Genomic DNA, 11,960 nt, shown 5'->3' on the forward strand with positions numbered 1-11,960 from the left:
GACTGGGAGCCGCCCGAGGTAAGCCCATGCCCCTACCCCGAGCCCCAATCCCCTGCTCCAGCCCTGAGCCCCCCCAAACCCCTCATCCCTGACCCCATCCCAGAGCCCTCACCCCCAGTCCAGAGTTTGTACCCCCTCCTGCATCCCAATCCCCTGCCTCAACACACAGCCCCCTCCTGCACTCCGAATTGCTCAGCCCCACCCCCCCAGCCTGGAGTCCCCTCCTGAACCCCAAACCCCTCATTCCCAGCCCCAGCCCAGAGCCTGCACCTCCAGCCAGAGCCCTCACCTCCTCCCATACCCCAACCCCCTGTCCCAGCCCGGAGCCCCCTCCCACACCCTGAACCCCTCATTTCTGGCTCCACCCCAGAGCCAGCACCCCCAGCCCAGAGCCCTCACCCCCTCCTGCACCCCAACCCCCTGCCAAAGCCCAGTGAAAGTGAGTGAGGGTTGGGGAGAGTGAGCCACTGAGGGAGGGGGAATGTAGTGAGTGGGGGGCGGGGCCTCAGGGAAGGGCCGGGGCTGGGGTGGGGTCTTGGGGAAGGGGTGGGGCTAGGGTGTTCGGTTTTGTGTGACTAGGAAGTTGGCAACCCTACCTGGCCCGCCCGCCAAGAGCTAGTGGAGCCAATTATTAACATGCCACAGTAGGGCCGACGAAGGTGGAGGGCAGGGGAGATGAGCTGATCTCCACTGATTAGAGGGGGATTCTGGGCATCCGGTAGTGATTCCCATCTCTGAACCCCAGTGGCCTCTGGTCCCATGGCCCCCTCTGGTCCCTGACCATCTCCTGTAGAGGGGGATTGGCTGCCTGCAGCCTCTTTGCTGCTCGTTACTGAGTTATTTCTGCCAGCACAGGGACACTACCAGGGACACCCTGGGCATCTCAAGGAGCAGAGAGCTAGGGCCCTGCTTGGCTTGGGTTAGCTATCTCTGTTCCTACTGCAGGGCTGGTCCTCGGGTGCTTATGGCATGTCCTCTGACCTGTGCTATATGGGAGCTCAGTTAGTGTTCACAGTGGTCCCGCCTGGCCCTAGAATTGAGGTGACCCTGGGGCAGACCGTCTTTCTGGTGCATGGGCAGGTGGCCCGTTCCTGTATCCGGAATCCAGCGCTCCTTCCTGGCATTCTTGTCTTGAGATTTCTTCTCTGCTGGTTTCTTGTCCTAGAGCTCCGCGGTAACTGCTGCCATTGTCTTTGATTCAAGGAGCATGTGCAACATGGACATTGAATTTGTGCTCCTCTGCCCATACATCTCTGAACAGCTGGCAAAGCCATTCCAGCCCGGGGAGGGTGCTGCGATCCCCTGACAGTGCTAAGGGTGGGTCACTTGAGGGCGGGTAACTCCTACGGCTATTTTGTTAACATTGGTCATGCCTTTTTGGCTAACCCATTTGACTGTGCATGGTTAGGGCTTGATTGGGTGGGGGGAGGGACGAGAGGGGGCTTGAACTGATATAGCAAAAAGATATGCTGTGATTGAGAGCCATTATCTGTTACAATTTACCATTTACAGTGCTAGTTGTTGAAAATATCCCTGCAGAGAAGTCCTCTAATAAGTGGCAATCATTCCTGTTTAATGTGCATAGATCTGCGTCAGCTTGGCACCAAGGGTGATCGGGAATTGTATGTGGTAAGAACATAAGAACGGCCATGCTGGGTCAGACCAAAGGTCCATTCAGCCCAGTATCCTGTCTTCCGACAATGGCCAATGCCAGGTTCCCCAGAGGGAGTGAACTTAACAGGTAACGATCAAGTGATCTCTCTCCTGCCATCCATCTCCACCCTCTGACAAACAGAGGCTAGGGACACCATTCCTTACCCATCCTGGCTAATAGCCATTAATGGACTTAATCTCCATGAATTTATCTAGTTCTTTTTAAAACCCTGTTATAGTCCTAGCCTTCACAACCTCCTCAGGCAAGGAGTTCCACAGGTTGACTGTGCGCTGTGTGAAGAAGAACTTCCTTTTATTTGTTTTAAACCTGCTGCCCATTAATTTCATTTGGTGGCCCCTAGTTCTTATATTATGGGAACAAGTAAATAACTTTTCCTTATTCACTTTCTCCACACCACTCATGATTTTATATACCTCTATCATATCCCCCTTAGTCTCCTCTTTTCCAAGCTGAAAAGTCCTAGCCTCTTTAATCTCTCCTAATATGGGACCCATTCTAAACCCCTAATCATTTTAGTTGCCCTTCTCTGAACCTTTTCTAATGCCAGTATATCTTTTTTGAGATGAGGAGACCACATCTGTACACAGTATTCAAGATGTGGGCATACCATGGATTTATATAAGGGCAATAAGATATTCACTGGTTCCTTTGCATTTGGGTTCCTGCCTTGAGTACAGATTTCATACTTGGATACTTTATCTTCAATAGCGGCATTCATGACGGGCTAGCATAGGACGTTTTGGGTCTGTTCTTCCACTTCCCAATTAAACGTTGTGGACTCTGATCGGCATTTCTGCGTGCTAGTCTGACACAGTGACCTCTGTGCAGAACCCCGTCATGCACAGTCATTTCCGCTGGATAGTCCCAGGAAGATCCAGGTGTCTGGGTTTCTTCTGCTGACCATCCTGGTCCATCCAGAATTCCTTTCTCAAGCTGTCGGTAGGGTGGAGCATTTTGTGTTCCTTCTTTGAGCGTGTCACATTTAGCTTGGGGAATGGATCGCACTTGAGCCAAGCCAGCGTTTCTAGATGCACGTGAAGCATGTCACCAGGAGAAGCTCCTTGCCGGGCCAGTATTTCACATGGTGCAATGAGCATTGTCTGAGTTTTGCACAACGGTTTCCGTGTCCCGGCGTCTAAAGGTTTAGGGTCTTGTGGGTGCACCGGCTCCACCTCCCTGCCGCCTACTGTTTAGGCCTGACACTGCACGCAAGTCCTGCCTTGTTTCCCCTCACCCAGGTATAGAGAGGTGCAAACCAGCCCACCTGAGCGTTAGAGCACCCTTCAGGACCTCACATATTGATGACAAGATTAACATAAGCCAAAGGCAGACTGTGTTCAGGCCCATCTCAGGGGCAGTCCAATACCACGTGGTGCTTCAGCCATTGGCACTCCAGGCCAAGACCCAAGTCAGAGGCCAGGACCCCTAGGCTGCTCCACTCCCTTCCCCTGAAGAACAGCCTCTGGTTCCTCCTTTCAGGATATTCCCGGTCCTGTCACTTGGTCCTTCTCTTGGGAGCCTCCTAGTTCCTTTCCCTGGCCTACTCCTGGGACCACTTTCACTCCAGGGTGGCCCCTGCCAACCCATTCTCCTCAGAGGCCGCTTCTTCCAGGGGTCCCTCCTTACTGAGCTCGGGCAGCCTGTGTGTAGGTAGCAGGTTTCTTCCGGGCCAATCTGTTACCTCAGGATCCGTGGGGGCAGCTCGGCCCTGACCCCCTTCGGAGGGCTGTGGGCCCCAGGACCAGTCTGTTTCTACCTTGAGCCATTTCTGCCCATGCACAGATTCCAGAAGCTGCTCCCAGCAGACCCGGAGCCAGCCTTTTCTTCTCGTCCTGGGGCATTTTAGTCAGTTCTTTGGATGCCCCTGCCGCTGGCCGGCCCCAGCGCAGAGAACACCACCTCCTTCGGTTTCTTTGCAGTGCCACTGGCTTCCAGGGACGTCCAGGCTTGCAGCTGCCTTTCCTTGCAGGATCCCTTCCAGGGTGACCAGAGATTCAGTAACGAGGGGCTGAGACCCAGGAGTGCTGGGAAGGGACTGAGCTTGATCTCCTGGCCCCAGGCCCCTGATGTGGGTCAGGGTCACCTGACAAGGGTCAAGAGCTTTTACAGGTGCAGACTGAGCAAAGCCATGGGACCCCATGTGTGCCATCAGGGTGGTGGAGGGATGTGTGACAGGGAGGCCAGACGATCCCTTCCACTCTCTCCTGCCATGATATGTCTCTGCTGCTAGGGACCTTCCAGGATGTTCCTGGGGCTGGGGTCCAAGGGCTAGATCCAGGCAGCCCCAGGTTCAGGGTGACCACTGGGGGTTAATAGATAGGGACAGAATTAGTGCCCACAGTTGTCCGAATGGCCTGGTAATGCATTAGCACACAGGAGTCCATCTGAGAGGAACAGAGTGGTCTAGTGGTAAGAGCAGGGGTCTAGGTGGCCTGGGTTCCATTCTTAGCTCTGGGAATTGACTTGGATCTAATGGTTAGAGCAGGGTGCTGTGAGTCAGGACTCCTGAGTTCTTTTCCTAGCTCTAGGAGGGGTGTGTGGTTGGGTGATGAGAGAAAGGGTTGACCTAGGTAACCTGGCTTCTATTCCCTGTCCTGGGAGGCAGTGTTTGCCACTGCTTAGAGCAGGGCACTTGGGCTTTATTCTCAGCTTTGCTGCTGGCTCACTCCTCTGCTATGTGCCTCAGTTTCCCCATTTATAATGTAGGGATTATGATCCCAGTTCCACTTTGTAAGGTGTAGTGTGACCCTTGGGTGGAAGGTGTTCAAGTGATTATTCCATCCCGTTTCAGTGCACAGCTCCCCAGGGAGGAGAAGGGGCCAGCGAGACAGATCCTGGATCCTGCTGCATCCCAGACTGCCCTCCAGAAAGACTGCATCTTGAATGCACCATGACCAGCCACTGGGTGCCCTTGGCTTAGCTCAGCATGCAAGTTCATCTGCGAATGACTGTGACCAAGCGCTGGGTCTGGAGGCTCCAGTGGCAGATGCTGGCCTGGGGAGGGAGGCAGGGCACAGAAGCTGGGAATAATCCCTAGCTCTCCGGCTGGGGGTGCCCTGAGGTTAATACCTTTCCTGGGGAATGGCAGGCCAGGCGATCTCGGTGATCTGCCAGGAGGCACCAAGAATCCAGTCAGCGGCAGCAGGGCTGCTCCGGGGAGGATTAGGCTGGGGCAGGGCAGTTCGTCTGCCATGCGGCCTGCTGCCTGCCGAGCTTTCCAGCCTAGGCCCCCCACACTGCAGAGAGCCCTTTGCTGGGCCTGGGCTCCCACACCCCCTGGCCCGGGCTTAACCGGCCTGTAGGTACCTCCCCAGCTTACACAGGGCTCTGGCCTGAAGGGCGTCTGCACAGAGAGCAGAATCAAGGGCCCTCTGAGCATCCCAATCACTGGTGCTCTGGCTGTGTGTCAGCGGTTGGGGGGCAGCGCTAGGGGGCGGCTCTCTGGGCCATGGCGGAACTGCACGAGTGACAGGGGAATGCCAGGTTCTCCTTGTGGCGGCCTGGGGCCTGCTCTCTTGGCCATGGCGGAGCAGCAGGAGTGACCGGGCAGTGCCATGGGGCAGCCTAGGGCCTGCTCTCTGGGCTGTGGGGGAGCTGGGAGGGCAGCGGGGGTTAGTGATGAGGGGGTGGCACTATCAGGCCTGGTCTCCAGGCTTTGCCAGAGCCAGTTGGTTTTTGCCCCAGCTCTGCAGAGGGCGGCTGCCAAACCCCACATGGTGCTGAGGGCACCATGTCCCCAGTCACAACCTGGTCTCCCTGGCCCACTCCAAGCAGGGCCCTAGATCAGCGCCCGCACCTGCTGTCTTTGCTCCAATAACTGCCCCACCCTCTGGAATCCAAACAGCGGCCAGCACCCGCGCCGGCCCAGCAGGCTGTGCTCACCAGCTGAGCCACCCAGATAAAGAGTCCCCATGTCCAGGAGCCGCAGGGCTGCCCCTCCACGCAAGGGAGATAGCGCCCGGGTCCTCCATGCACTGCCCAAATGGACGCTTATCTCAGCATTCACCTGTGCCCACGTGAGGGTGGGGGCTGTGCTGCACTGCTGCTGGGGTGTGTGGTGCTTTACTGAACCCACGAGATGTGGCCCTGGTTCCACTGCCTTTCCTGCTCCTAGTGACCTGCTGGGGCTGGGGGGTCCTCTGGTGGCTGTGGTGGGGACAGGACCCTGAGCAGCTCAGGCTGGCTGGCAGCTCTAGTTTATTAGTAGAAGGCTGGCCCTGGCTCCCTGGGTGTCTGTGCAGCGCCTGGCACCACGGGGCCTGCTCTGAGCTATTAGGGGGATCCCACAGACATGGGGATAGAAGCACAGCCCTCCTCTGAACTGCAGATACCCTAGCAGGGGCCGAAGGCTGACGTCAGCCACTCAGAACCTCTCTAGGAAAACCCACCCATGTGCTAGCACGCAGATGCCTTCCGGAGTACCTCAGGAGGCTGGTTCCTGTTGGCTGGGCGTGGTGTGGAACAGGGAAAGTAGAGGAGTGTCCCTGGGCGCCAGGAGGGTAGAGACCCAGGAGCAGAGCTCACGTTTTCAGGAGGATGGGCTGCTGCATTTGTATATTGCTGCTCGGGTCACTGGGTGCCGCTGGGTGCCAGAGAGCGGAGAGAAGGGAGCTAACACAGCACTATGGAGTGCATGAGCAAACACATCCAAGTATGCAAATGTCTGAGCCAAAAGTGGCTCTCTCTCCCAGCGAAAGCTGGGCTGGGAACAGCCAGCAGGCCCAGCTCGAGGGACCTCACAGAGAATTGCTGGCTGTTTGGTGAGAGGCCGAGTACCTTGGGCCAGGGACCACGCCATGCGTCTCTGAGCCCAGTCACCACCTTGCTCAGCATTGGTGGTGGTGTCATGCACACGCACACCGCTGAGCCATAACCCTGCTTCTCCCACTCAACAGCCACGCCAGCTGACACACAGGTGGTAGTAAAACAACAAGGAGTCTGGTGGCACCTTAAAGACTAACAGATTTATTTGGGCATAAGCTTTCGTGGGTAAAAACCTCACTTCTTCAGATGCATAGAGGCTACCCCCTGATACTTGATAGGTGGTAGTAGCAGTAGTAGGCCTCTTATCCTGGGTGTGGGCCCAGCCCACTAGATGGCAGCATCGCACTCTCAGACACAGACCCACAAAGCCAGGACATTACACACTATACCTGCACAGAGCACGCTACCCGGCGGGCCCCCCACTCTAGCACTGCAGACGGAGGGGCTCGGGGCTCAGTAGCCCTGCACCCATGTTCAATATACACATGCAGCCCACAATTCGGCGCCATGATGCAAGTGCCCATTCTGCAGGAGGAGGGACCCCATCTCTCCTCTGGCACCCATGGTACCCATCTGGTCATGGTACTCACCCAGCCCTCTAGCGTGTGCAGTTTGGGGACTCCTGGGGAAAACACACCTGTACCAAGCGCACATGATGGCCACCAAGGCTATGGTCCGGTTATGCAGCCCAGAGCAGTCTGGCACAAAAGCTGCTGCCCACAGGGGCAATAACCCTTGTTGCATCCCCTTGGGGGAACAGCATCTTCCTAAGGCCCTTCCTCTTAGGCACCTTCGGCCTGCACATGCAGCTACCAGCCGCCAGAGGGCGCCCTGCACCTGCGAGGAAGGGAGGGAACCACCAGCAGGCGCCGTTGGAAGCTGTTGGGAGTCGAAAGTCAAAACATGTTTTGGTGGAAGCTTATGTAACTCTGGTTAAGAAGCGACCTACTTCTGGGGTGCTGTAGCTCCTGGGCGCAGCCTCGAGCCTGCCATTGTTTGGGCGTTATTAGCGAGAATTGTTTTGTTTCGCATGCACATTTTTACACTCGCTTTGGCAGCCGGGTTTGGAGCGCTTGCAAGCCGGGGGAAAAGGCTAAAAGCTGTTTTATTTTCCCGATCAACAAGAGGACGGCCCGGGGCCGGGTTCGTTTGCTTTGCATGTCGCCCCTTGAACCGGGTCTGGCTGAAATATTGCAAGCTGCAGAAATCTCGGGGTGGGGGGTGGTATTGGAATGCCGGACACTTCCATGTCCAATGACGCAATGTTTTCGCAACATGCAAAACGACCCTCACCATCCGTGTAGACACTGTGTATTGGGGGTAAAAGCCTGGGGGTGGTTAGTAGCGCCGGGGGTCTACACACACCAGCTTCCAGCAGTGAACTAGGCTGCTAGCAAAGCCCTTGCGGGGGGGGGGGGGGGGCGGAGCTCTCCAGGGCATGTGTGTAGGGAAAATTCTGCACCGCGGAGTTAACCCCCCCGCCCCCGTACCCTCTCCCGACACTCTGTTTGCAAAGGGGGCGCACGGAAAGCGCTGAGCTCCCTGCGCTCGCCCCAGGGTTCAGGGCGGGGACATGGCAGAGCCGCAGCCTCGCCCCACCCAGCCGCAGCCTGACACCATGTGACGCCAGCAGGAGCCTCCTATATAAGGAGGCGGCGCTCGGACAGCCCCCACTGGTGGCTAGATCCCGGCTGCAACTGTTGTGTGCTCATCCGGTCCCTACCCGCCCACCTGCCCTGCGTCCCGCGCCCGGCCCATGGTCGGCTCCGTCAGCCCACTGCGCGCCCTGCCGATCCCGAGCGACGAGAGCCCGCTAGCCCTGCGCGCCGCGGCCCTGGCCATGAGCACCGAGCTCTACCAGTCCGCCATGGAGGTGGCCGTGTACCAGCTGCACAACTTCTCCATTTCCTTCTTCTCCTCGCTGCTCGGCGGGGACGTGGTCTCCGTCAAGCTGGACAACAGGTAGCGCCCGGGCCGGGCTGGGGGGCTCCGCGCGGGGGGCGCCGGGCTGGGGGGAGCCGGCCGGAGCGGGGCTCGCTGCTAACCGGCCGCCGCCTTCTTGTGTCTTTCAGCGCCTCCGGAGCCAGCGTGGTGGCGATCGACAACAAGATCGAGCAGGCGATGGTGAGCACGGGCGGGGTCACTCCGCGGGTAGGGCCCCCCTGGTCTGATGCAATAGGGCTCGCGCCTGCCCCCTTCCCCGGGATCGCTGCGGGGCGCACGCCGTCTTCGTCTTCCGCTGGCGAAGCTCACTGACCGCTGCAGCGCGCCGGGCGGGTCGGGGGATCCCAAAGCGCAGGCGGGACCCCCGGGTGTCCCGGAGCTCCAAGCCCGCGCCCTGCAGCCAGAGAAGCAGGACACAGTACCCCCCCTTGCCCCTAGAGTGCCTGGGACCCACACCCCTCGCTTGGGAGCTGGCAGGAGCCCTCCTGGGAAAGCAACAAAGTTCTTCTCCCAGCGCGGCTTCGAGGCTTCACTTCAGCCATGCCAAGGGCTGTGGCACATCAAACTCCAAAATTGTTTTTCCTCTTGTAGGGGAAAGAGCGCAGTGATCTCTCCCTGGGTTAGAGGGAGGGTGCTTGGTAGGAGATCGGAGCCCCGGTGTGGCTGCTGATCCCTGCTGGGAAGGGCAGAGAGCTGGGCTCAGAGACCTGCAGAACGGCACCAGGGGGTTGTTACAAATCTGCTGTACAGTATGGGCTCTGCATGGTGACCGGTTTGCAGTGTCCCTGGCAGATGTGCCCCTTGCTAAACTGTGCTAATAGCATCCCCTGCGTCCTGTACATGAGAGCCCTTTAGCCAGAGCCCCACAACCACTGCCCCTGCTCCAGCCAGACAGCTGGATTCAGCTGCTGGGAGCTCTGGCTAGCTCTGAGCATTGATGACGGCAGTACAGAGCCCAGCTGGTCGTGGGCTGCAGCCAGAGTCCATAGCTGAGCCTGGGACTTGTGGCAGAATGGTTTGGTAACAGCATGCCTTTGGTTCATTTCTTGTAGGATCTAGTGAAAAACCACCTGATGTATGCTGTGCGGGAGGAGGTGGAGATCCTCAAAGAGCAGATCAAAGAACTGGTGGAGAAGAACTCCCAGCTGGAGCGAGAGAACAGCCTCTTGAAAACCCTGGCCAGCCCTGAGCAGCTGGAGAAATTCCAGTCCTGGCTGCCTGCAGAGGTGCTATCTGCAGAGGAGCAGGGCGGGGCGGCTGCCCCGGCCCAGCACACCAGGGGCTCTGCGGTGTAAGGTGGCTCTGTCCTTGGAGTGGGCAGAGCCACTGAACTCTTTCTACTTAATCTCCTTAAAAGTTGTTTCCTCCCTCATCTCATGCGGAGAACTTCCCAAGCTAGCGAGAGCTACGAGATGTGCCAGGGGCGCTGCCCCAGCTGCTGGGACATTGACTGGCTCTGAAGGAGCGAGGTGTCATGTTAGGACACTGCACAGCCAGACGACCCCCAACAGGGGCCTCTTTGCATGTCCTTGAGAGTGCAGGGGCTGCACAACCGGTCATGTGCCCTCGCTGCACTGTTCAGCTGGGCTCCTGCTGCACTTGAAAAAGACTGATCCTTGGAGGAAGCCAGTTGTTGTTGAAGAGAGATACAATCTGCCCCTCCTGCCACCCTGGAATGGGCGTGGGGCAGGAACCAAAAACTGACCCTGTCAGCACCTTTGTGTTGGCGGCTGTGGACAGTGCATGGCTTGTGCACACCACAGGTTGGGGATTACAAGGAAAGCTTTGTTTCGTTAGTGCAGGGATCTTTATATCCTTAGCTGCATCTAAGGAACGTATACACGCAACCAGTGCTGGGGATGGCTACCGAAGCCTGGGGCTCTTGGCGGGGCTCTATGGATGCTGCTGCCCATAGCTGTATGCCTGGGGCCACCTAGGGATTCCAGCCGAGCGTGGAGGCAGGACGCTTGGATGCTGTTTGGAAATGGGTGACTGGAGCTCTCTTGCTGTGGGATAGATTTTTATACATAGCTCGGTCTGTGTACAGACCCCCCCGGGAGGGAGATTCCCCCTCCTCCGGCCTGCCCAGCGCAGGGCCACAGGATACCTACAGCAGAGATTTTATAATGAAACATGCCAATGAGACCCGCCTGCCGTGGACGGGGCGGCACGGCCCCTCGGGGGTGAGAGCCGTGGTTATTTGCTCCGTGAGCGTCCTCTCCCCCCCCCCCCCCGACAGAGCTCTCGCGGAGCAGACTGGGCATCGCTCTCGACATTGGACTGTCAGAGCATTAATGTGACTGTGTGAATCTAGCTAGAAATGGCAATAAACTCTACTTTTGATATAGACTCAGAGAGGTGTGTCTTTGTAATGGGGGAGGGGTGAGAGGGGCAGTGTGGGGGGGAGGGGCTGGGTAGTGGGTGGGATGGTGTTGATGGGAGAGGATCAGTGCCTGTGGGGGGGGGGCTGGGGGAGGGGAGAGGATAGGTGCTTGGGGATGGGGTGGGGGGGGCAAACTCCAAAAGCTTTGGTGGGATGTGGGCTGAGGTTCAGGCTGCGCAGGGAGGGACTCTCCAGCCTTGTGGGGCATTTCAGGGGCTGTTCCCCATGGGGCTGTGACCCATGCTGTGCTGGGATGCAGTGCCGTCAACTGGTCACTCTGGAAGCTCCCTTTCGTGCTGGATGCTGCTGGCTTCCAACATGAAGCCCCTGAGTCGGGGAGGGGGTGTGTGAATGGAGGAGTCAGTGATCCCAGCCCACTTTGCATTTCAGCCTAATGGGCTGAGGCTTGGACCCTTGGGGGGCCTATCCCCACTGCAGCCTGCAAGATGAGAGCAGGGGTGAGCGCTGGCAGCACAACTGCTCGAGCCAAGGGGGCCTGGAGTATGCGGCGGTGGGGGAGGGGGGCAGGTGTGCAGGGGCATTGGGTGCTGGGCTGTTACAAAAGGGAGATGCGGGGGCCTGGAAAGGGATTGAAAGTGAGAGAGGTGCATTGGAGTCCTCATTCATACCTCTGCTGTTGCCCCTCAATCCTGACCTGCAGCCCCCTAGTGTCCCAGCCCTAGGGTCCCACACAGCTTTGACGGTGCCTCTCAGCCCCGTGCTGTCCCAGGCCTGGGCTCCCAAATAGCTCAAATCCAGTCTGAGGGGGATTTTCGAGCCCACAGAAGGGGACTGGTGCCCCTGGAGGAAGGTCTTTCAGACGGTGCAGTCACATGCCAGAGGAGCAGCGGCTCTCTCCCAAGCTGCTGGGCTGGGCTGTGGGTGCTGCATGGAGCTGGCGTCAGTGAGAGGAGAGGAGCGCTGTATGAGGGCACAATGAGAGGGTCACAGCTCCTGAGGTGAAGAACATCCCCATATCATCCCTCACCGACGCTCCTCTCTAGCCGTGAGTGTCAGCGGATGCTGCTGGGATGAACCTGGGGGAGCCACACCAGGCTGGGCCCCGCTGGGAAGAAAGCAAAAAGACCGTTGTGAGCAGGTTGGAAAGGGCTGGACCGTCCCTGGCTGGAGCCAGGAGCCCAGGGAGGGCAGCAATCTGGGGGTGCCAGGGGGTGCAGGGATCAGGATGCAGAG

At 58.2% G+C, this 11,960-nt stretch overlaps 1 protein-coding gene across 2 annotated transcripts in view; it reads left to right on the forward strand.

Annotated features, from left to right (window-relative positions):
• The window catches only part of TSC22D3 (TSC22 domain family member 3), a 55,482-nt gene extending 44,749 nt beyond the window's left edge, over positions 1 to 10,733 (forward strand). The window contains exons 1-3 of one of the 2 annotated variants that reach the window (XM_065410503.1): positions 8,203 to 8,401; positions 8,512 to 8,563; positions 9,436 to 10,733. In XM_065410503.1, the coding sequence (XP_065266575.1) occupies positions 8,280 to 8,401; positions 8,512 to 8,563; positions 9,436 to 9,678 (417 nt within the window). In that variant the 5' untranslated portion in view covers positions 8,203 to 8,279 and the 3' untranslated portion in view covers positions 9,679 to 10,733. Of the gene's footprint in view, positions 1 to 8,202; positions 8,402 to 8,511; positions 8,564 to 9,435 lie in introns of those variants that run through there. The other variant, XM_065410502.1, reaches the window with a different exon arrangement.
• The last annotated feature ends 1,227 nt before the right edge of the window (positions 10,734 to 11,960 follow it).

This window comes from Emys orbicularis, chromosome 9 (genome assembly GCF_028017835.1).
Source record: "Emys orbicularis isolate rEmyOrb1 chromosome 9, rEmyOrb1.hap1, whole genome shotgun sequence".
Taxonomy (NCBI): domain Eukaryota; kingdom Metazoa; phylum Chordata; order Testudines; family Emydidae; genus Emys; species Emys orbicularis.